Raw genomic sequence first — 26,342 nt, 5'->3', positions numbered from 1 at the left:
CTCAGGCCCAGCGAAGCCGACAGCGTTTCTGGGTGTTGTTGATAAACGGTTTTCGCCTTGCATAGGAGAGTTTTAACTTGCACTCACAGATGTAGCAACCAACTGTAGTTACTGACAGTGGGTTTCTGAAGTGTTCCTGAGCCCATGTGGTGATATCCTTTACACACTGATGTCGCTTGTTGATGCAGTACAGCCTGAGGGATCGAAGGTCACGGGCTTAGCTGCTTATGTGCAGTGATTTCTCCAGATTCTCTGAACCCTTTGATGATATTACGGACCGTAGATGGTGAAATCCCTAAATTCCTTGCAATAACTGGTTGAGAAAGGTTTTTCTTAAACTGTTCAACAATTTGCTCACGCATTTGTTGACAAAGTGGTGACCCTCGCCCCATCCTTGTTTGTGAATGACTGAGCATGTCATGGAATTTACTTTTATACCCAATCATGGCACCCACCTGTTCCCAATTTGCCTGTTCACCTGTGGGATGTTCCAAATAAGTGTTTGATGAGCATTCCTCAACTTTATCAGTATTTATTACCACCTTTCCCAACTTCTTTGTCACGTGTTGCTGGCATCAAATTCTAAAGTTAATGATTATTTGCAACAACAAAAAAATGTTTATCAGTTTGAACATCAAATATGTTGTCTTTGTAGCATATTCAACTGAATATGGGTTGAAAATAATTTGCAAATCTTTGTATTCCGTTTATATTTACATCTAACACAATTTCCCAACTCATATGGAAACGAGGTTTGCACTTGGACATCAGTTACCTGAAGGTAGCAATGTTTAATTGTACTGTCCCTGTCAAATAAATACATAAATAAATAATATTAAACATATAAACAATAATTACATTTGTCATAATTAAATAGTTAGGTAATGTATGGTTTACCTAACACAGTCGGCAACCTTCAGCACACAAAGAGCCACTTGAGCCCATTCCCCCCCCAAATAAAACCCATAGAGCCGCGAACTCTGTTTGATTCCTAAAATGCCCATAACACCACTTATAGTTTTGTTATACTTATACTATAGAATTTATGAAATCAAACACTTGACAAACAACGATTCATATTTTATTCCTGGGTATAAGCAAATCACCAAATTATTTTAAACACGAGAAAAAAAAATAGCTTACTGGGGGTTGACCGCTAAAAACAATACAATTGCTTGTAGGGTTGTACGGTATAGCGGTACTAGTATAGTATCTCGGTACTAATGAATAAAAAACTGTACTATACTCAGTTTTAAAAGAACCGGTTCCTGGGCTGACGTCATGTCGTGGCATTGCTGGTTTTACGAGCAGAGGAGCATGTTCGGCAGCGCGCACACACGGAGTACTTACAAGCAGACACAGTGTGTAGACAGAAAAGGGAGAATGGATGCATTTTGGTGTAAAAAGTAAAGATAAAGGTGAAGTTATAACACTGAAACACCCTCAGGAAGAGGTGCTTTAAGACATGGCTAGCTAGCTAGCAGCTGACATCCATGTACAGTCTGCAGTGTTTTAGCTATTTCTAAATCACTAATCCTGGCCTCCATGGCGACAAATAAAGTAAGTTTCTTACACGTAGCATTATCACTGGAGGACGAGGAATAGCTAAACATGCTTCACTACACACCGTAGGAGGATACAATAGCTCACTGGCGTCACAATGTAAACAAACGCCATGGGTGGATCTAGACCTGACATCCACTGTAATGATACCAAGTACAAGAGTGTATTGAGTCGATACTACTATGATTACATCAATATTTTTTATCCTCACAAAATCTTTTTCTTTAATTTCATATTATGTTTATAAACTCAGGAAATACGTCCCTGGACACATGAGGACTTTAAATATGACCTGTAACTACTTGGTATCGGATCCATACCTAAATGTGTGGTATCATTCAAAAGTAATGTAAAGTATCAAAGAAGAGAAGAATAAGTGATTATTACATTTTAACAGAAGTGTAGATAGAACATGTTAAAACAGAAAATAAGCAGATATTAACAGTAAAGGAACAAGTAGATTAATAATAATTTTTTACTGTTTGTCCCTTGTAAATAATAGGTCGATAAATGACACAATATATGTTTATTTAAGGACTAAATTACAATAATAAACATATGTTTCATGTACACTAAGATTTTTTTGTTCAAATAAAGCCAATAATGACATTTTTGTGGTCTCCTTGATATAGAAAAGCATTGAAAAGTATCGAAATACATTTTGGTACCGGTACCAAAATATTGGTATCAAGACAACCCTAACTGCTTGTCAGCAAGAGATGACGCAGGGGCTGTGATGTACATTTCGATCGACAATACATCAAAATGTTTTATTTTAATATGACAAGATCCCAAAACTCTCCAAAAATAACAACTGTTAAATTAAAATTAAGTAAATAAATGGTAAATGGGTTATATAGCGCTTTTCTACCTTCAAGGTACTCAAAGCGCTTTGACACTATTTCCACGTTCACCCATTCACACACACACATTCACACACTGATGGCGGGAGCTGCCATGCAAGGCCCTAACCACCGCCCATCAGGAGCAAGGGTGACGTGTCTTGCTCAAGGACACAACAGATGTGACGAGGTTGGTAGAAGGTGGGGATTGAACCAGGAAACCCACAGGTTGCTGGCACGGCCACTCTCCCATTCGCGCCACGCCATCCCCTAAATAAATTAAGTAGCCATTATTTGTTGACATCTAGTTTCAAAGCCAAAGGGAGTCATGGCGTCATTAAAGAGCCACAGGTTGCAGACCTCAAGAGATGAATGAGATTCCATCCATCCATCCATTTTTCTACCGCTTGTCCCTTTTGGGGTTGCGGGGGGTGCTGGAGCCTATCTCAGCTGCACAGGGGCGGAAGGCGGGGTACACCCTGGACAAGTCACCACCTCATCACAAGGCCAACACAGATAGACAACATTCACACCATTTAGTGTTGCCAATCAACCCATTCTGTTCATTACTTTTATGGACAGAATTTCTAGGCGCAGTCAGGGCGTTGAGGGGATCCGGTTTGGTGGCTGCAGGATTAGGTCTCTGCTTTTTGCAGATGATGTGGTCCTGATGGCTTCATCTGGCCAGGATCTTCAGCTCTCACTGGATCGGTTCGCAGCCGATTGTGAAGCGACTGGGATGAGAATCGGCACCTCCAAGTCCGAAACCATGGTTCTCTCCCGGGAAAGGGTGGAGTGCCATCTCCGGGTTGGGGAGGAGACCCTGCCCCAAGTGGAGGAGTTCAAGTACCTCGGAGTCTTGTTCACGAGTGAGGGAAGAGTGGATGGTGAGATCGACAGTGCAGCGTCTTCAGTAATGCGGACGCTGTATCGATCCGTTGTGGTGAAGAAGGAGCTGAGCCGGAAGGCGAAGCTCTCAATTTACCGGTCGATCTACGTTCCCATCCTCACCTATGGTCATGAGCTTTGGGTTATGACCCAAAGGACAAGATCACTGGTACAAGATCTACGTTCTCATCCTCACCTATGGTCATGAACTTTGGGTTATGACCGAAAGGACAAGATCACGGGTACAAGATCTACGTTCCCATCCTCACCTATGGTCATGAGCTTTGAGTTATGACCGAAAGGACAAGATCACGGGTACAAGATCTACGTTCCCATCCTCACCTATGGTCATGAGCTTTGGATTATGACCCAAAGGACAAGATCACTGGTACAAGAGCTACGTTCTCATCCTCACCTATGGTCATGAGCTTTGAGTTATGACCGAAAGGACAAGATCACGGGTACAAGCGGCCGAAATGAGATTCCTCCGCCGGGTGGCGGGGCTCTCCCTTAGAGATAGGGTGAGAAGCTCTGCCATCCGGGAGGAGCTCAAAGTAAAGCCGCTGCTCCTCCACATGGAGAGGAGCCAGATGAGGTGGTTCGGGCGTCTGCTCAGGATGCCACCCGAACGCCTCCCTAGGGAGGTGTTTAGGGCACGTCCGACCGGTAGGAAGCCACGGGGAAGACCCAGGACACGTTGGGAAGACCATGTCTCCAGGCTGGCTTGGGAACGCCTCGGGATCCTCCGGGACGAGCTGGACCAAGTGGCTGGGGAGAGGGAAGTCTGGCCTTCACTGCTTAGGCTGCTGCCCCCACGACCCCATCTCAGATAAGCGGAAGAAAATGGATGGGTGGAATCAACCTATTATCTAATTTTTTTAAAGTTCAAGATGTTAGAAGACACATTCAGATTCATCAATGAATATTACTTTCACAATGGAATCACTGCTCTGTATTAACTATTAAATCTATTAAAAATGAAGAAAAACAGCGCCTGTCTTTGTCAAGACTTGGACTATGGCGTGGTTTGTTCTCCCGTGGTGCAAATGAACATTTGGACCAGACATGGCGTGAAGGTGAAGACATATTTAATTTTACTATAACAAAAAGAACAAACTAAAAGCGCGCACAAGGCGGAAGTACAAACTTGACAAATGAAACCAATACTTGCACGTGGGCAAAAAACTAAGGACATGAACAAAAGTTGCTAACTGTGGCATGAATCGAAAAAACTTACTTAGACAGGGCATGAAGTACGCAGAGGTAAACAGAGTGACGGGTATGATGTCGCCAGAACGACAAACTGAAAACAATGAACTTAAATACCAGTGACATGATTAGTGAAAACAGGTGCGTGACTCAAAACGTGAAACAGGTGCGTGACGTGACCGGTGAAAACTAATGGGTTGCTATGGTGACAAACAAGAGTGCACAATGAGTCCAAACGTGGAACAGGTGACACTAATGGGTAACTATGGAAACAAGACAAGGGAGTGAAAAGCCAGAAACTAAAGAGTCCAATAACTAAACAAAACAAAACATGATTACACAGACATGACAGTCTTCAGGTGTCTTCGGATTCACCAGGTAAAGTGAAACGTGTCTACCTCCCAGCAAGAAGGTTCCAGGTGCGTGACTTTTCTTATAGACAATAAAGGAATGACTGTCATGTGCAGGTGTTGACATTTGGCCAGGCCTACCGCATCCTCCTGCAGCTGGAGATGCCTGACTCCCACACCAACCATGACATCGGCATGTTCATGATCAGGACCACCTGCTTCTCTCGGGGGGGCGGCCAGGTGGCGTCGTCTGCTCGCTCGGTGAGTGGCCGCCGCTTTTTTAATTTATTTTTGGTTCAAGTTTGTGTACGTGTGGATGCCACTGATTCACTGCGGCCTTGCTGCGTGTGTGTGTGTGTGTGTGTGTGTGTGTGTGTGTGTGTGTGTGTGTGTGTGTGTGTGTGTGTGTGTGTGTGTGTGTGTGTGTGTGTGTGTGTGTGTGTGTGTGTGTGTGTGTGTGTGTGTGTGTGTGTTTCTCAGGCAAGACAGCTGTCGCCTACCTCCAGCTCTCGCTTTGTAAGTACAGCACTGCTCACACGCTCATGCAGCCTACTGACAACTGCTTTTCTCACAGGAATGATGTTTATTTCATTGCATGGTCTTTCTCCTGCTATATGTGCTGGTTGCGTGAAAAGAGTGTGCAAAAGTATTTTGGAATTGCTCTTCTTCAGAGCAGACGCAATAAAACAGTAATATTTGGAACATGCATGCATACAACATGATACATCACAATTTCCAGTTCGAAAAGGAGTAGGAAGAAGCAGATTTTATTTAATCCTACCCCTTTTCTTTTACATAACAGTTGCTAAAACTTTTGTTCACTTCCTGTTCTCAATTTATTCACAATATACTCCATAAGTAATCACAATAAAAACAAATAAATAATACTCGGTGAAGTAAGTTATATTTCAGTAAGAAATATGAGTAAGATTATTTTGAAAAAATGAATGGATGGATGAAATAAATTCAGAATGTTTATCATGGTTCTTCTTATTTGTACTTTGTAAACACTTGAAGTCTGAAGAGTTTCTTGAAGTGGATCATATTAGTACTTGGTTTGATTGCTTGGCTTAATCCATTCCATTATTTAATTCCACATACTGATATACTGAAGGTCTTAAGTGTTGTACGTGCATACACATGTTTTAAATTACATTTTGCTCTAAGATTATATTTCTCCTCTTTTGTTGAAAAGAATTGTTGTTTTTTTCTTGGGTAGCAGATTATAGTTTGCTTTGTGTATCATTGTAGCTGTTTGTAAACTCACTATGTTTTGGAATTTCAGTATTTTTGATTTGGAATCTAGTATATTAAATCCCCTATGGACTGGACTCTCACACTATTATGTTAGATCCACTATGGACTGGACTCACACTATTATGTTAGATCCACTATGGACTGGACTCTCACACTATTATGTTAGATCCACTATGGACTGGACTCTCACAATATTATGTTAGATCCACTATGGACTGGACTCTCACTATTATGTTAGATTCACTATGTTAGATCCACTATGGACTGGACTCTCACACTATTATGTTAGATCCACTATGGACTGGACTCTCACAATATTATGTTAGATCCACTATGGACTGGACTCTCCCACTATTATGTTAGATCCACTATGGACTGGACTCTCCCACTATTATGTTAGATCCACTATGGACTGGACTCTCACGCTATTATGTTAGATCCACTATGGACTAGACTCTCACAATATTATGTTGGATCCACTATGGACTGGACTCTCACAATATTATGCTAGATCCACTATGGACTGGACTCTCACACTATTATGTTAGATCCACTAAGACTGGACTCTCACACTATTATGTTAGATCCACTATTGACTTGACTCACACTATTATGTTAGATCCACTATGGACTGGACTCTCACACTTTTATGTTAGATCCACTATGGACTGGACTCTCACAATATTATGTTAGATCCACTATGGACTGGACTCTCACACTATTATGTTAGATCCACTATGGACTAGACTCTCACAATATTATGTTAGATCCACTATGGACTGGACTCTCACAATATTATGTTAGATCCACTATGGACTGGACTCTCACAATATTATGCTAGATCTACTCGACGTCCATTGCACCGGTCGCCCATTGGGGGGTCCCCACATCTGCGGTCCCCTCCAAGGTTTCTCATTGTTATCCCATTGGGTTGAGTTTTTCCTTGCCCTGATGTAGGATCTGAGCCGAGGATGTCGTTGTGGCTTGTGCAGCCCTTTGAGACACTCGTGATTTAGGGCTATATAAGTAAACTTTGATTGATTGATTTATTGATTGATTAAAACATATACAATAGAAATGACTACAAACAACTACAGTAGTTTCATAGAGAAATGTAATAATAATGTACATAATTTACCTTGGGAAAGCGGACTTTTACATTATCTCCTCCGTCAAACACTCCATCAGCAGCTTCTCCATATTTTCATGTGTAAATGTCTGCAGTTTAGATATACTTTTAACTTTTTTGGCTCTCATTGTGATTTGCCAGGCTGTCAGGTTTTTGATGATTTCTTTCTTTAAGTCAATGAAAAGCATCCGCTTCTTCTTTGCAGCGCTGTCTTTCACACTCACTTTCTTTCTTCCCATAGTTGGAAAAATGAAAAGTTCTTTCGCTCTCTGGCTATAAGCTAACGCTCGCGAGTAAAACCAAATGATATTGCCAGATTGTACGGGTACAATCATTGACATCATTTCAAATAACTCCTCATCTGATGATGACTTTACTGGAGTGTTTCCACTGTGATGTGTCAGTTGTGCCATCTTACTATGTCAGAGTATGCTGCGCTACCAGTCGGACCTCCTGAGGACCATTTCCACGCTGCTCTTCTTGCCAGCCTTCCTGAGCGGAGTCGTTGAGCAGAAACAAGTGTTAGAGGTGGAACTCTTCGCAGAATACACTGAAGACCCCGTGAGTCAATAATGTGTGTGTGTGTGTGTGTGTGTGTGTGTGTGTGTGTGTGTGTGTGTGTGTGTGTGTGTGTGTGTGTGTGTGTGTGTGTGTGTGTGTGTGTGAGGGAGAATGACCCAAATGATGCGCCCAAATTTCTTCACTCAAATAATATATATATATATATATATATATATATATATATATATATATATATATATATACAAACCCTGTTTCCATATGAGTTGGGAAATTGTGTTAGATGTAAATATAAACAGAATACAATGATTTGCAAATCTTTTTCAACCCATATTCAATTGAATGCACTCCAAAGACAAGATATTTGATGTTCAAACTCATAAACTTAATTTTTTTTTTTGCAAATAATAATTAACTTAGAATTTCATGGCTGCAACACGTGCCAAAGTAGTTGGGAAAGGGCATGTTCACCACTGTGTTCCATCACCTTTTCTTTTAACAATACTCAATAAACGATTGAGAACTGATGAAACTAATTGTTGAAGCTTTGAAAGTGGAATTCTTTACCATTCTTGTTTTATGTAGAGCTTCAGTCGTTCAACAGTCCGGGGTCTCCGCTGTCGTATTTTACGCTTCATAATGGGCCACACATTTTCGATGGGAGACAGGTCTGGACTGCAGGTGGGCCAGGAAAGTACCCGCACTCTTTTTTTACGAAGCCACGCTGTTGTAACACGTGCTGAATGTGGCTTGGCATCGTCTTGCTGAAATAAGCAGCGGCGTCCATGAATAAGACGGCGCTTAGATGGCAGCATATGTTGTTCCAAAACCTGTATGTACTTTTCAGCATTAATGGTGCCTTTACAGATGTGTAAGTTACCCATGTCTTGGGCACTAATGCACCCCCATACCATCACAGATGCTGGCTTTTGAACTTTGCGTCGGTAACAGCCTGGATGGTTCGCTTCCCCTTTGGTCCGGATGACACGATGTCGAATATTTCCAAAAACAATTTGAAATGTGAACTCGTCAGACCACAGAACACTTTTCCACTTTGCATGAGTCCATCTTAGATGATCTCGGGCCCAGAGAAGCCGGCAGCGTTTCTGGATGTTGTTGATAAATGGCTTTCGCTTTGCATAGTAGAGCTTTAACTTGCACTTACAGATGTAGCGACAAACTGTAGTTACTGACAGTGGTTTTCTGAAGTGTTCCTGAGCCCATGTGGTGATATCCTTTAGAGATTGATGTCGGTTTTTGATACAGTGCCGCCTGAGGGATCGAAGGTCACGGTCATTCAATTTTGGTTTCTGGCCATGCCGCTTACGTGGAGTGATTTCTCCAGATTTTCTGAACCTTTTGATGATATTATCAATCAATCAATCAATCAATCAATGTTTATTTATATAGCCCTAAATCACAAGTGTCTCAAAGGGCTGCACAAGCCACAACGACATCCTCGGTATAGCCCACATAAGGGCAAGGAAAAACTCACCCCAGTGGGACGTCGATGTGAATGACTATGAGAAACCTTGGAGAGGACCGCATATGTGGGTAACCCCCCCTCCCCCCCCCCCTCTAGGGAGACCGAATGCAATGGATGTCGAGTGGGTCTGACATAATATTGTGAGAGTCCAGTCCATAGTGGATCCAGCATAACAGTAAGAGTCCAGTCCACAGTGGGGTCAGCAGGAAACCATCCCGAGCGGAGACGGGTCAGCAGCGCAGAGATGTTCCCAACCGATATACAGGCGAGCGGTCCACCCCGGGTCCCGACCCCGGACAGCCAGCACCCCATCCATGGCCACCGGATCTGTGTGTCTCCCTTTCCACAAGGGATAGGGGGGAGCAGAGGAGAAAAGAAAAGAAACGGCAGATCAACTGGTCTACAAAAAGGGGGGCTATTCAAAGGCTCGAGTATACAAATGAGTTTTGAGATGGGACTTAAATGCTTCTACTGAGGTAGCATCTCTAATTGTTACCGGGAGCGTAGATGTTGAAATCCCTAAATTTCTTGCAATTGCACTTTGAGAAACGTTGTTTTTAAACTGTTTGACTATTTGCTCACGCAGTTGTGGACAAAGGGGTGTACCTCGCCCCATCCTTTCTTGTGCAAGACTGAGCATTTTTTGGGAAGCTGTTTTTATACCCAATCATGGCACCCACCTGTTCCCAATTAGCCTGCACACCTGTGGGATGTTCCAAATAAGTGTTTGATGAGCATTCCTCAACTTTATCAGTATTTATTGCCACCTTTCCCAACTTCTTTGTCACGTGTTGCTGGCATCAAATTCTAAAGTTAATGGTTATTTGCAAAAAGAAAATGTTTATCAGTTTGAACATCAAATATGTTGTCTTTGTAGCATATTCAACTGAATATGGGTTGAAAATGATTTGCAAATCATTGTATTCCGTTTATATTTACATCTAACACAATTTCCCAACTCATATGGAAACGGGGTTTGTATATGTGTGTGTATATGTATGTATATATGCATATATATACATATGTATGTACATTAGATATATATGTATACACAGTAAGTGTATGCATATATGTATGTATACATATATGAATGTATCAGGGTTGTCCCAAAACCAAATATTTTGGTACTGGTACCAAAATGTATTTTGATACTTTTCTAAATAAAGGGGACCACAAAAAATGTCATTATTGTCTTTATTTGAACAAAAGATCTTAGTGTACATGAAACATATGTTTATTATTGTAATTTAGTCATTCAATAAAACAGTGAACATACTAGACTACTTGTCTTTTAATAGTAAGTAAACAAACAAAGACTCCTAATTAGTCTGCTGACGTATGCAGTAACATTTATCTGTCATTTATGTGTCATTTATCTACCTATTATTTTGTCTACATTATAAAGGACAAGCTGTAAAAATTGATTATTAATCTACTTGTTCATTTACTGTTAGTATCTGCTTATTTTCTGTTTTAACATGTTCTATCTACACTTCTGTTAAAATGTAATAATCACTTATTCTTCTCTTCTTTGATACTTTACATTAGTTTTGGATGAAACCACACATTTGTGTATGGATCCGATACCAAGTAGTTACTGGATCATTCATTGGTCATATTCAAAGTCCTCATGTGTCCAGGGACGTATTTCCTGAGTTAATAAACATCATATGAATTTTTTAAAAAACGAAAAAAGATTTTGTGATGCTCAAAAAAATCGATGTAATCATAGTAGTATTGACTAGATACGCTCCTGTACTTGGTATCATTACAGTGGATGTCAGGTGTAGACCCGTCCATGGCGTTTGTTTACATTGTGACGCCGGTGAGCTATTGTATCCGCCTACGGTGTGTCGTGAAGCATGTTTAGCTATTCCTCGTCCTCCATTGATAATGATACTTGTAAGAAACTTACTTTATTTGTCACCATGTAGGCCAGGATTAGTGATTTAGAAGTAGCTAAAACACTGCAGACTGCAGAGGAACGTCACCTTTATCGTCAGTTTTACACAAAAATGTGTCCATTCTCCCTTTTCTGTCTACACATTGTGTCTGCTTGTAATTACTCTGTGTGTGTGCGCTGCCGAACATGCTCCTTTGCTCGTAAAACCAGCAATGTCACAACATGATGTCATGCCCATTTAAAAAAAGGGGTGGCGGGGACCACTACTTTTTAGAGGCGGTACAGTACCGAATGTGATTCATTAGTATCACGGTACTATACTAGTACCGGTATACTGTACAACCCTAGTATGTATACATATACTTGTGTATTAATGTATTTATGTGTATGTATATATATATATATATATATATATATATATGTTATGTATATATGTGTATGTATATATATACATATGTGTATGTATATATATATATATATATATATATATATATATATGTATGTGTGTATATATATATGTGTATGTATGTATATATGTATATATATATATGTATATATATATATATATATATATAAGTACATATACATTTTATATACATATATATATATATATATATATATATATATATATATATCAACCAATCAATCAATGTTTATTTATATAGCCCTAAATCACAAGTGTCTCAAAAGGCTATATATATATATATATATATATATATATATATATATATATATATATATATATATATATATATATATATATATATATATATATATATACATACAGGTATATAGCGAGTTGTGACTGAGTCAACAGCACCTCTGTTGGTTGCAACCAACAAATGCATTCAATCTGGCCTCATTTGCTTCAAGTCGTAATGGTCAACGGCACACAATAGCGTGACTTGTTTTTTTGTACATTTCTTAAACATATCCATGTTTTTTCCCCTCTTATAGTATTCCCCCTCAGTCAGAGCAGTCATTGAGATTCTGTCCAACAAGGCGCAGATCTACTCCTCACAGCTCTACATTCATGCTTACTTCACTGGTATAAGGTGAGAGTGCACACAGTAGTAAACATATTGTAAGAATAATACTTTAAAGGGGACCTATGGTGGGGTCTTTTTTTTACGTTTAAATCCCTTCCTTCCTTGTGATGTATGAAACACGTTTTGGTTAAGCTTTGCGTTCCAAATTTGCGTACGTGTTTGAGTCTGTCTGCGAGCTGGCCGTATGTGGAGGCGTTCCCAGATTACGATTGAAACCATGCCCCACCGTCTTACTAGCCCTTAAACCCCCGACCCCCGGGGACCGGCGCAGTGGATGTGGAGTGGGTACCGTTAATAATGTGAGAGTCCAGTCCATAGGGAGACCATCTTGAACGTAGACAAGTCAGCAGCGCAGAGACGTCTCCAACTGATGCACAGAGGAGTGGTCCATCCTGGGTCCCAACTTGGAACAGCTAGCGCATCCTCCATTGAAACTGCGTTCCGGTAGAGGATCGTCAGGTCCGCTGGTCTTTATACAGACCTCCCTCATTAGGTCCAGGTGCGCTGATCAGGGATTGTCTGCAGCTGTGCCAGTGCATGGGAATGAAGCGGCTGGCGCGTGTCCTGGCGCGCTGCCAACATAGGTGCTGACAGACCCAGCTGCCGCAAAAAAGGCGAGTTTGAGCCTGCGCCGTGACAAAAGTGCTACTTTTACAGCACCTACATTTTATCAACACTTTATTCAAGAAACATATATATTATTATTGTTAATTTAGTTAGAATTGAAGGGACAAGCGGTAGAAAATGAATGGATGGATGATTCACTTCAGCACTCTGTATGCAATTTTTTTTTCAGTTCTTACGAGTCCCTTTTTTTTCTGTTTTATTTTTCTAATCAGCCTGACTAAAGTTTATATGTTATAATGAATAATCTTTGTGATTAACACATTGTTTTATATCATGTGTACCCTGTTAAACTGTAACTAGGATATCATTATTGAATATGATTAGAATCAATAGTAAGATTACTAATTAATTGTTCATATTTGAGCGGGCCCCTCTGCAGTGGAAATATTGGGCCCCGAGGTCAAGAGTGTTAAGAATCCTTCCCTTAGCACAGCAATGTTGACCTACATTGGGCTGGTTTTAGCATCTGTAATGGAGAACACTTATCAAACTGCGCTCTAAGAAAGGATGAGGATATATTGATCTAAAAACAAACAAACTATAGCTATATGGCACATATTTATTCATTTTATATATTGATATACAAACAAACTATAGCTATATGGCACATATTTATTCATGTTATGTATTGATCTAAAAACAAACAACTAGCTATATGGCACATATTTATTCATTTTATATATTGATCTAAAAACAAACAAACTACAGCTATATGGCACATGTTTATTCATTTTATATATTGATCTAAAAACAAACAAACTATAGCTATATGGCCCATGTTTATTAATTGTATATATTGATCTAAAAACAAACATCCATCCATCCATTTTCTACCGCTTGTCCCTTTTAAACTATAGCTATATGGCACATGTTTATTAATTTTATATATTGATCACAAAACAAACAAACTATAGCTACAGTATATGGCACATATTTATTCATGTTATATATTGATCTAAAAACAAACAAACTATAGCTATATGGCACATATTTATTCATTTTCTTAATTGATCTAAAAACAAACAAACTATAGCTATATGGCACATGTTTATTAATTGTATATATTGATCTAAAAACAAACAAAACAAACAAACTATAGCTACTGTATATGACACATATTTATTAATTGTATATATTGATCTAAAAACCAACAATCTATAGCTATATTGCACATGTTTATTCATTTTATATATTAATCTAAAAACAAACAAACTATAGTTACTGTATATGGCACATTTTTATTCATTTTATATATTGATCTAAAAACAAACAAACTATAGCTATATGGCACATGTTTATTAATTGTATTTATTGATCTAAAAACAAACAAAACAAACAAACTATAGCTCCTGTACATGACACATATTTATTCATTTTATTTATTGATCTAAAAACAAACTAACTATGGCTATATGGCACATATTTATTCATTTTATATATCGATCTAAAAACCAAACAATCTATAGCTATATTGCACATATTTATTCATTTTATATATTGATCTAAAAACAAACAAACTATAGCTATATGGCACATAATTATTCATTTTATATATTGATCTAAAAACAAACAAATTATAGCTATATGGCACATATTTATTCATTTTTTATATTGATCTAAAAACAAACAAACTATAGCTATATGGCACATATTTCTTCATTTTATATATTGATCTAAAAACAAACAAACTATAGCTACTGTATATGGCACATGTTTATTCATTTTATCTAGTTATTAATTGATGGTAGTTTTATCTATTGTCCTTTACTAACTTTTACTCTGCCTCTTTTTATTGTTCATGTGACTTTTTCTTTCTTCTTCTTTTCCTGGTCCTGGTCCTGGTGCTGGTCCCAGGCAGCCTGTTGAGTACTTTGTCGTGTTGTTATCTGTTTTGTGTTAATACTTTTGTTTATTTTAATATATATGCATATGCAATGTTCCCGTATTTTACAGGGCAAAACAAACCTACCTTCGGGCCCACATTAAAGTCACTTGAACTTGAACTTACAACCCTGATCTGTGTGCTCCTTCTTGCAGGTACTTGCTGTTCAACTACCCAGTCCTCTCTGCCCTGGTTGGTGTGGCGAGTAACTTCGTCTTCCTCAGTGTCCTCCTAGTGTTCAGCTACGTGAGGCTGCTTTTAGGTGTGGAAAGGAGATCAGAACAGGTGAGTCCTGTTTTGGAGGCATTCACTCCTTGTTATTATCAGCGTGCCATGTCTTCATGTGAGGCGCATGCCTTTCTTGTCCGCAGGTCCAAGTCAATGGAGTAGACACGGTGACGTCAAACAGCGGTGAGAATGACAATAGTTCAGGTACAAAAACCCCTGACTGCACTTAAAAGACCCCAAGCAGGCACAAGACATTGAAGCAATGTTCTTTAATTATGTTCTGACCTTGAGCAACTCCAACTTAACCTTGGAACAACATGCTTTTTGATGACGTTTATTCAATGTCAAGTTGTGACGTTGTTTAAGCCAGTGTTTTTCAACCACTGCGCCGCGGCACACGAGTGCACCGTGAGATGCTGTCAGGACTTGATCTTGGGAGTTTGCTTTTCCGGGATGCAACGGAAAGTTGGCACGGGCGAGACGGGAATGAAGGTACATGATTTATTTAAAGACTATAAATACAAAAAAAAGATCAAACAAAAAGCGCGCACAGTGGCGGAGAATAAACTATGAACAATTAAACAAAACTTGCAAACTATGGCTTGAATAAAGAAAACTTACTTGGCATGGACAAAAAAGGGGCAGCGTGAACATGGACATGAAAAAATGGACAGAGCATACATGTGGTGTGTGGTCGTCAGGACGAACAACAGAAAATGAAAAGCTTAAATAACAGACATGATTAACGAAAACAGGTGCGTGACTCAAAACGTGAAACAGGTGCGTGACGTGACAGGTGAAAACTAATGGTTGCTATGGTGACAAACAAGAGTGCACAATGAGTCCAAACGTGGAACAGGTGAAACCAATGGGTAATCATGCAAACAAGACAAGGGAGTGAAAAGCCAGAAACTAAATAAAACATGACTTAAAACAAAACATGATTACACAGACATGACAGATGCAGTCTGGTATGCCGTGGGAGATTATGTGATTTCACCTAATTGGGTTAAAAATATTTTTTGCAAGCCAGTAATTATAATCCGCAAATGTGCCGTTGTTGAGTGTCTGTGCTGTCTAGAGCTCGGCGGAGTAACCGTGTAATACTCTTCCATATCAGTAGGTGGCAGCAAGTAGCTAATTGCTTTGTAGATGTCGGGAACATGGTTTGTCGTGATCACAATATGCAGACGACAGCGGGAGGCAGGGTGCAGGTAAAAGATGTCTAATGCTGAAAACCTCTTAAGGCCCAAGCTGTTTGTTTACATGCTTTTTTTATTTATCTTTGCTATTTGGGCTTATTGGACCCTAATTAGAATAAAAACTAAAAATCATATTTTTATATGATGTACTTAGTCCATAAGTACAGAAACGTGTACTTCATGTTTAGTGACATGCTAATTCTTATTTTTACACTTTTTTTTCCAAATTCCATTGTATGTTATACTCTTCTGATGGCAGTATAAGTGTCCACAAGACCCCAATTCAGTAGTGTACACAATTTTGGAAATAAGAGCTAAAAGGTGCTGTCCACGGATGTGGCCAACTAAGCCTTATGAGGTTTTTAAACCAAAATTAAACAAAAAGGCATTGAAGCTTAGGGAAGGCTATGCAAAACGAATCTACAACTGAACTGGCTGCAAAGTAAAAAAAAAACAGAATGCTAGACGACAGCAAAGACTTACAGCGTGTGGAGCAGCAGACAGCGTCCACAAAGTACGTCCGTACATGATATGAAAATCAACAACAAAATAGGAGCGCAAGACAAGAATTAAAACACTACACTCAGGAAAACACCAAAAAACTCCAAATACACTATATTGCCAAAAGTATTTGGCCACCTGCCTTTACTGACATATGAACTTGAAGTGCCATCCCATGGAATTGTCCAAAATGTTTTGGTATCCTGGAGCATTCAAAGTTCCTTTCACTGGAACTAAGGGGCCAAGCCCAACTCCTGAAAAACAACCCCACACCATAATTCCTCCTCCACCAAATTTCACACTCGGCACAATGCAGTCCAAAATGTAGCGTTCTCCTGGCAACCTCCAAACCCAGACTGGTCCATCAGATTGCCAGATGGAAAAGCGTGATTCATCACTCCAGAGAAGGCGTCTCCACTGCTCTAGAGTCCAGTGGCGACGTGCTTTACACCACTGCATCCCACGCTTTGCATTGGACTTGGTGATGTATGGCTTAGATGCAGCTGCTCGGCCATGGAAACCCATTCCATGAAGCTCTCTGCGTACTGTACGTGGGCTAATTGGAAGGTCACATGAAGTTTGGAGCTCTGTAGCAACTGACTATGCAGAAAGTCTTTGCACTATGCTGACCTCTCTGTCAGTTTACGTGGCCTACCACTTGCTGGCTGAGTTGCTGTTGTTCCCAAACTGTTCGCTTTTCTTATAATAAGGTTGACTTTGGAATATTTAGGAGTGAGGAAATTTCACGACTGGATTTGTTGCACAGGTGGCATCCTGTGACAGTTCCACACTGGAAATCACTGAGAGTGGCCCATACTTTTACAAATGTTTGTAGAAACAGCCTCCATGCCTAAGCATACTTGCCAACCCTCCCGAATTTCCCGGGAGACTCCCGAAATTCAGCGCCTCTCCCGAAAACCTCTCGGGACAAATATTCTCCCGAAGATCTCCCGATTTTCAGCCGGAGCTGGAGGCCACGCCCCCTCCAACTCCATGCGGACCTGAGTGAGGACAGCCTTTTCTTTATGATGGGAGGACAACAGGGTGAAAAGAACTAAATCATTCAGACTAGAGATACATTGTATTATTATGTTTATCTTACCTAAAAATAAATATATTTATTAATTTAAAAAAAAATACATGTTTACTATATTTTGCTAAAAACATCAAAATTCATTGTATTTTTAGTTGTATTTTTTTCTGACTCCTTATTACATCCAGCCATAGAATTATACATTAAAATAAACATATTTGAAATCATTAATTTTAAATGATCATAATAATTAATTTAAAATGACCATATTTAATTATTAAAATAATTGCTTGTTTATCAACAACTTTAGCATTTTATTCATTACATTTTGAAGCTCTCAGAAGCCAAGTTATGTTATATTCCTTAAGATTTATTTATGCAAGTTTGAAGTATCAATTATCTAAACACAGTTTCGTTTGCATATTTTCAGGATATATATACATACATATATATATACATATATATATATATATATATATATATATATATATATATATATATATATATATATATATATATATATATGTATATGTGTATATGTATAATATATATATATATATATATATATATATATGTATATGCATATGTGTATATGTATAATATATATACATACATATATATATATATATATGCATATGTATATGTATATGTATGTATATATATGTATGAAATACTTGACTTGGTGAATTCTAGCTGTCAATATACTCCTCCCCTCTTAACCACGCCCCCGCCCTCACTCAACCACGCCCCCCCCCCCCCCCACCCCCCCCACCTCCCGAAATCGGAGGTCTCAAGGTTGGCAAGTATGCCTAAGTGATTGATTTGATACACCGGGCCAAGTGATTAGGACACCTGATTCTCATCATTTGGATGGGTGGCCAAGTACTTTTGGCAATATAGTGTAAGTCAGAGCGTGATTGACAGGTCATGACAGTACACCTACTTTGGGACAAGAGTTATAGTGATGCATTCTTGGTTATGGTTTGAATTCATATCCAACAATTGCCAGAACAACTTTTTACTGTCAACTGAGTTTCATTTTTTAATGTTTTCTGCTCGGGGTGTGCCTTGAGATTTTTTCAAGGAAAAAAATGTGCCTTTGCTCAGAAACGGTTGAAAAACACTGGTTTATGCTATTGAAATGTGGTCATTTCCCCAACCAACCCACGTGGATCCAACGCCAGATTCAAACGTTTTCTCAATTTACAAGTACAAGTATTTTGCAACGTGTGGAAATCAGTCAGAAGTCAGTTTGAAAGGTTGTATCTTGTGCGTCTCGTGCCTGCTTGGATGTTTGTACAAAGTGTCGTAAACATGCCAGTTCATTTCCTGGCAGGCGTTGCAGAGCTACCGGCAGGACAAGCAGCTGGAAGACCGCCAGCAGCACAACAAATTAGCTAAAGCCTGTGGCCATTTGTTATTGTGGCCTATGATTTTTTGGTAGGAATTCAAGATCCATATATATATATATATATATATATATATATATATATATATATATATATATATATATATATATATATATATATATATATACCGTACTGACTGGAATAGAAGATTTTCCTCTATAAAATGTCTTATTTCAGGGTGGTTTGTCAATGCAAATGTTCACACATTTGTTTAGTACTCTGCTGGGAACAAAAATTAAAAAAAAGACACGAGCACAGATTGGTGCAGTTTTATTTGTGTTATGTTTGACATGGGCCCAAGAACAATTATGCATAAAGTAAGGACTGGATCGGGCAGCTTTCCAGATATAACTGTAATAAAACCCCGTAAAATTGGAATGTGTAGTGTTTTTTTTTTTAAAGATATTCTCTGTTTACCAACCTAGATTTTACAAATGTCAACTAAAAGAGTGATTCTCAGGCTCCATCTTGTGTTAAACCAAATATTTGGCTCATTGTTTAAGTACAGTGTTTTATTTTCCTAAATTCCAACACAGTGTTACTGTTCAAACTGTGTGTAATGTTACAGTGGCCAAAAATATTAGATATACTTGTTGAATAAAACCTCTGCCTTGTTTTTAATGAAGACTTTGGCCTACTGCACTACTGTAATGTAATGTTGGTCATTACGGTGGTATGGATCCAGAACCCAATAACTGTAAAAAAAATAAAATACATCTGAAGATAAGCATTGAAAAACATAATGAAACAAAAAAAGAGAGACAACTTGTGTATTTTTCAATTCAATATGTTATAGTACAAATACTTGTTTCAGTGCCAATACAACTCAGTGCCAAGTTTTTTTCAACACTCAAACTTACTGGCAGTGTTGTTGCTTTTTTTGTTGTTGTTGTTATTTCTTTTTTTTTATTTTTTTTTTTTATAAACCTTTATTTATAAATTTCAACATTTACAAACAGTGGAGAAATAATAATCAAAGTAAGTACAAAAACGGTACAAAACAGCGCCAGGGGGTTGTAAATTCAAAGTAACTAAAATAGAATGCAAATTATATATATGTATAACAAATAAAGTGCAAAGCCATAGGCTCACTAAATTTCAGTAAATAACTTAAATTTGGAACACAGCATCATCGTTTGCACAGCTTTTTGGTTTTTAGAGCGTTCTAATTCTTTTTTAAAGGCACAAGAAACAGGTCGGGTATTGAGGAACTTACATTTATGAATATAAAACTTAGCCAATAGTATAATGAGGTTGCAAAGGTCAAATTCCTTTTCAAATTTGTTTTCGTACAGTGTAAATTAGGGATGCCGATATTATCGGCCGATAAATGCGTTAAAATGTAATATCGGAAATTATCGGTATCAGGTTTTTTTATCGGTATCGGTTTTTTGTTTTTTGTTTTTTACTCAATCAACATAAAAAACACAAGATACACTTACAGTTAGTGCACCAACCCAAAAAACCTCCCTCCCCCATTTACACTCATTCACACAAAAGGGTTGTTTCTTTCTGTTATTAATATTCTGGTTCCTACATTATATATCAATATATATCAATACAGTCTGCAAGGGATACAGTCCGTAAGCACACATGATTGTGCGTGCTGCTGGTCCACTAATAGTACTAACCTTTAACAGTTAATTTTACTCATTTTCATTCATTACTAGTTTCTATGTAACTGTTTTTATATTGTTTTACTTTCTTTTTTATTCAAGAAAATGTTTTTAATTTATTTGTCTTATTTTATTAAGTTTTTTAAAAAGTACCTTATCTTCACCATACCTGGTGGTCCAAATTAGGCATAATAATGTGTTAATTCCACGACTGCATATATCGGTTGATATCGGCATCGGTTGATATCGGTATCGGTAATTAAAGAGTTGGGGCATATCGGATATCGGCAAAAAGCCATTATCGGACATCCCTAGTGTAAATCCAAACAGCACATCTTTAAAACAAAGCACAAATGTGTCATGAATATTGTCCAGGATGAATCGACAGGCAGTGTTGTGTTGCTCCACACTGGAAACCGCGCACAATGACGTCAACGGTGACGTCACAGGAGGCGCCATTTTGAACTCCGGTTCGCGGCAAACAGAAAGGCGGGACCCCGTAACAAGACATGGACGTGAGTTGTTATAAAAGGGCTTTGTCTTCGCTTAATCGCGCCGTCGCGTCACAGACGTCACAGTATATTAAAAGTACTTGGTGGAGGCTGTGTCAAATGTTGTCGGGTGAAACCAAAAATGATGTATCGCTAGCATAATGAGCTAGCGTGAGCTAAGCTAACTAAATGAAGCAATGCATTGTCAATAGCACGTTTTTTTGTGCACGATATCCCTGTTATGTGTTCTTGTCTCGACAATGTAGGACGACCACACAAGCATATATGTGTTCTTGTCTTGACGATGTAGGACTACCACACAGGCATATATGTGCCTTACGGCATGGACAGCCATTGGAAAGGTGGCCCCAACCTGCAGGTGACAAGAGCACTAAATCAGAGTAAGTTGGGCATCCATTTTATTTAATTAGTTCTCAAAATATTATCAAAGCTATTGAATCCACGTCTAGATAACATGAAGCTCCTCTGTTTCATTTATTGACACGTTTGCTCATTTTAATGATTATAATTGAATACCAGGCGCCGTAATTGAATACAGCGCATGCGCAGCCAAATGAATAATGGCGAATAATAGTTCAAACTTTTTTGGGCCATTCAGTTACTATGAGCGCAAAGTCCGTTTATTATTGTGCAGAAATGTATTACATACATGTATACAGTGTCAATGCCCGATGTATTGCGTCCTGTTTTTTTAGAAAACTGTTGACACCATAGACATCTTTTAAGGATACGCAGCATCGAGCGCTACTGCCTACTGGCGTCGACGAGACGCGGGGCCGCCATCTTGGAGTGGTGATCCGCTCCACTCACTGCAATTCATTTGGCAGGAGCAATGAACTGTCAGCGCATTTAATTCATTTTACCTCACTGAATACCGCTGATTTTCACACGCTTTTTTGTCATACGCGTCTATGATAAAGGACACATGTTTTATTATTAACAGTAATAGAATATTCTTATATGCTGTAAGTGACCAGATGTCCGAGATCAAAACTGGGAATATAATCCCAGAGAAGGGGGGAAAAAACGGTCAGCTATTTTTAAATTGAAGAAACAATATGATTAGGTTATATATATACATGCGTATATCCTACATAAACATTGTATGAATACATTATATATATATATATATATATATATATATATATATATATATATATATCTTATAGACCAGGGGTCACCAACACGGTGCCCGCGGGCACCAGGTAGCCCGTAAGGACCAGATGAGTAGCCCGCTGGCCTGTTCTAAAAATAGCTCAAATAGCAGCACTTACCAGTGAGCTGCCTCTATTTTTTTTAATTTTCTTTATTTACTAGCAAGCTGGTCTCGCTTTGCTCGACATTTGTAATTCTAAGAGAGACAAAACTCAAATAGAATTTGAAAATCCAAGAAAATATTTTAAAGACTTGGTGTTCACTAACTGACAAAGAAACAGATAACAGATTTGGTGTCCAGTTCAAAGTGTGACATGATTTATTTAAAAATTTGAGAGTTGACTTTTGTATTTTACATGAGTTATTATTTGTACAAACATGGTGCAAAGTAATTCATGATTTGTTAAAAAATGTTAGTGGCTAGCTAGTTAAAATGGGATATTGTGATTTCACAAGACTGTCTTAGAAGTGATCATTTGAAAATGTCCAATTTGAAAAATGTGCACTTAGAGAAAATATAAAAATAAAGTGTTGCATATTGATATTTATCTGTTTCTATATATATTTATTGTGAGATCAGTGTTTCCACAAAGATAAATATCATTAATTATTAATAATAACATAGTTAAAGGTAAATTGAGCTAATTGGCTATTTCTGGCAATTTATTTAAGTGTGTATCAAACCGGTAGCCCTTGCGATGAGGTGGCGACTTGTCCAGGGTGTACCCCACCTTCCGCCCGATTGTAGCTGAGATAGGCTCCAGTGCCCCCCGCGACCCCAAAGGGAATTAGCGGTAGAAAATGAATGGATGGAAACTGGTAGCCCTTCGCATTAATCAGTACCCAATAAGTAGCTCTTGGTTTCAAAAAGGTTGGTGACCCGTTATAGACTGTCCCTCTGATGCTGCAGCAGCAGAGTTTATTCTGTCTTGACACTTTGTATTGATATTTTGTTTTACATTCTTCCCTTAAATGATGATGCTTACACTGATTGAGTTATATGTATTTTTTATGTATGTCGCTTTGGATAAAAGCGTCTGCCAAATACTTAAACATAAACATATATAAACACCTGAAAGTCTTTATATCAGCTAAAACCACCAATCTGTTTCACTGGATTCAGAATAAAACCAAATTCTGTCTTACCCAACAATGTTAGTATTTGAATATTGTTACTTGAAGACTTATTCCTGGTTACAATTATACTGTTAAGAAAGTATTGTCTTATACTTTGCCTAAAATGAGAATGTATCATAGTCAGTGGCGGCTGGTGAATTTAGTTTTAGTTGTCACAATCATTTATTTCAACTGTATGTTAATCAAGTATGACATTTATAAATGTAATTAATGTAAATGACAAGCAATTCTATTACGGTCATACTCTTGTTTGCTAGCGGCTTCGATTTCAGTACGGTACTATTGAAGACCTTTGCTCCTTCTTAACTCTGGTAATATTCTTTTCACAAAATACAACCAATAGTATGTCAATGTTAAATCTTACTTGTGAAAAGTAATCCCCTGATTCCTATTTTCAACAGTCCGCTCATTTGAGCAGGAAAACGCTGAACACCATCTTTGTTTTCTACCTGTCAACTGTCAGTTTAGCATCTTTGTTTTCTTCCTGTCGACTGTCAGTTTAGCATCTTTGTTTTCTTCCTGTCGACTGTCAGTTTAGCATCTTTGTTTTCTACCTGTCGACTGTCAGTTTAGCATCTTTGTTTTCTACCTGTCAACTGTCAGTTTAGCATCTTTGTTTTCTACCTGTCAACTGTCAGTTTAGCATCTTTGTTTTCTACCTGTCAACTGTCAGTTTAGCATCTTTGTTTTCTACCTGTCAACTGTCAGTTTAGCATCTTTGTTTTCTTCCTGTCGACTGTCAGTTTAGCATCTTTGTTTTCTACCTGTCGACTGTCAGTTTAGCATCTTTGTTTTCTAGCATCTTTGTTTTCTACCTGTCAACTGTCAGTTTAGGCTGCTCGCCGGCTCCTCGTCACCACTTCAAAATGGCCGGCCAATATCTCGACGCTGCGTCTACTTATAAGATGTCTATGGTTAGCAGCAGTCTGGATTTTTCAGTTGCTGGACAGCCATCGGAAAGGTGTCCCCGGCCCAACCTGCAGGTGACAAGAGCACTAAATCAGAGGAAGTTGGGCGTCCATTTTATTTAATAATTTTTTAAATATTACTTTAGTTTAGTCTCTATATGAAGGGACAATGCACAGAAACATTAAGCTCAAAGACAGATATGTTCTGTACCAGATTAAAGCTAAATAGCAATTTTCCGTCTGCAGTCCCTGGCTACCTAAATTAAAGGGATACAAAAATGATGACAATAAAATCATACTATAGCATGTAATCAAATTAAGAAAAGTCAAAATGCCCTTTCATTGACACATACTTAATATACATACAACCACGCCTCATTTACAACATCACACAAAGACAATACATGCTCTTGTTCACATCTGTCATCACTTGTAAAAACACACCTCACAATTTACAACAAAAATGCTCTCATGGATGAATATAATTATTGTCGTAAAGCTATTAAATCCACGTCTAGATAACATGAAGCGCCTCTGTTTAATTAATAAACATGTTTGCTAATTTTAATGATTATTTAATACCATGCGCCGTATTTGAATACAGCGCATGCGCAGCCAAATAAATAATGACGCTGTTCGAAGTTTTTGGCCCATTCGTTTACGATGCGCGCAAAGTCCGTACTGTTTATTATTGTGCAGAAATGTATTACAAACATGTTTACAGTGTCAATGCCCGATGTATTGCGTCGTGTTTTTAAGACGACTCGTGTTTGAATAGAATCCGCCATTTTCGTGAACCGGAAAAGGAATGTCCTCACTTCCGGCTTCGAGCTGTAGCTAGTTAGCGAGCTAAGTCAAGCTACGTGGTTAGCGAGGCAACGGCCCACTTTTTCTTTGTGGCGTCTGGCTTTTCAGTTGCTTATCCATCAACGGTGTAACTGTGTACCCTTCGACTGTTTATCTTACTAACCGACGCTCTCGCCAAAATATGTCGGAAGGGAGTCATTACTTTGGTGAGTAACATTGTTATGTGCTGCATTAACCTTACACTACTTCTCCTCTGGCACCTTCTTTGATCAGGCTCTATGCTGACAAGAGAAGTTACATGCACTGCTTTCATGACTCCAGGAGGTAAAAATGTTTCTTTTTGACTCTATGCTCCATCAGCTCTTATTATTTCAACGCTGAAGTTACGTCGTTGTTGTATAATCACCCGTCTGACGAACGTCACCTAGCCACATTGCACACTGTAATAACACGTCCTTTGTCAGGCGAATATTCATACAGATGTTTATTTCTACACATTAGTTTACACCAGTGTTTTTCAACCTTTTCTGAGCCAAGGCACATTTTTTTCATTGAAAAAATCTCGAGGCACACCACCAGCAGAAATAAATAATTGATAAATGGGTTGTACTTGTATAGCGCTTTTCTACCTTCAAGGTATTCAAAGCGCTTTGACACTACTTCCACATTTACCCATTCACACACACATTCACACACTGATGTAGGGAGCTGCCATGCAAGGCGCTAACCAGCACCCATCAGGAGCAAGGGTGAAGTGTCTTGCTCAGGACACAACGGACATGACGAGGTTGAACCAGGGACCCTCGGGTCGCGCACGGCCACTCCTCCACTGCGCCACGCCGTCCATAAAACATAAAAAATTAAACTCAGCAGCCGATATTGACAGTAAAAAGTTGTCCTCGCAATTGTTGGATATGAATTCTAACCATAACCAAGCATGCATCACTATAGCTCTTGTCTCAAAGTAGGCGTACTTCAGTGCCGAACTCTTAAGTATTTGCAACTGTCTCGCTGACAACAAGCTATCCATACACTTAGGTTAAACGGAATCCATCCTATTTGGGTCCCAAATCAACCTTAAAGGGGAACATTATCACAATTTCAGAAGGGTTAAAACCATTAAAAATCAG

The 26,342-nt window shown here is 38.6% G+C and overlaps 2 protein-coding genes across 9 annotated transcripts in view; both read left to right on the top strand.

Moving 5' to 3' along the window:
• LOC133576931 (seipin-like) overlaps positions 1–19,150 on the top strand; it is a 39,920-nt gene extending 20,770 nt beyond the window's left edge. For 4 of the 5 annotated variants that reach the window (XM_061930359.2, XM_061930357.2, XM_061930356.2 and 1 more), the window contains 7 exons: positions 4,970–5,113; positions 5,333–5,368; positions 7,665–7,799; positions 12,104–12,201; positions 14,860–14,989; positions 15,076–15,136; positions 19,005–19,150. In XM_061930359.2, the coding sequence (XP_061786343.1) occupies positions 4,970–5,113; positions 5,333–5,368; positions 7,665–7,799; positions 12,104–12,201; positions 14,860–14,989; positions 15,076–15,136; positions 19,005–19,069 (669 nt within the window). In that variant the 3' untranslated portion in view covers positions 19,070–19,150. The remainder of the gene's footprint in view (positions 1–4,969; positions 5,114–5,332; positions 5,369–7,664; positions 7,800–12,103; positions 12,202–14,859; positions 14,990–15,075; positions 15,137–19,004) is intronic. The other variant, XM_061930355.2, reaches the window with a different exon arrangement.
• A 1,983-nt stretch (positions 19,151–21,133) lies between these two features.
• The window catches only part of nxf1a (nuclear RNA export factor 1a), a 28,463-nt gene continuing 23,254 nt past the window's right edge, over positions 21,134–26,342 (top strand). The window contains exons 1-3 of one of the 4 annotated variants that reach the window (XM_061930342.2): positions 21,134–21,208; positions 21,495–21,585; positions 25,486–25,536. In XM_061930342.2, coding sequence (XP_061786326.1) covers positions 21,203–21,208; positions 21,495–21,585; positions 25,486–25,536 — 148 coding nt within the window. In that variant the 5' untranslated portion in view covers positions 21,134–21,202. Of the gene's footprint in view, positions 21,209–21,494; positions 21,586–24,475; positions 24,504–25,224; positions 25,419–25,485; positions 25,537–26,342 lie in introns of those variants that run through there. The other 3 variants (XM_061930343.2, XM_072912439.1, XM_061930345.2) reach the window with 3 other exon arrangements.

The sequence above is a fragment of the Nerophis lumbriciformis genome, linkage group LG36, assembly GCF_033978685.3.
Source record: "Nerophis lumbriciformis linkage group LG36, RoL_Nlum_v2.1, whole genome shotgun sequence".
Classification (NCBI taxonomy): Eukaryota; Metazoa; Chordata; class Actinopteri; order Syngnathiformes; family Syngnathidae; genus Nerophis; species Nerophis lumbriciformis.
Note: the sequence above shows the minus strand (reverse complement) of the source record. Positions and strands in the feature narration are given on the sequence as shown.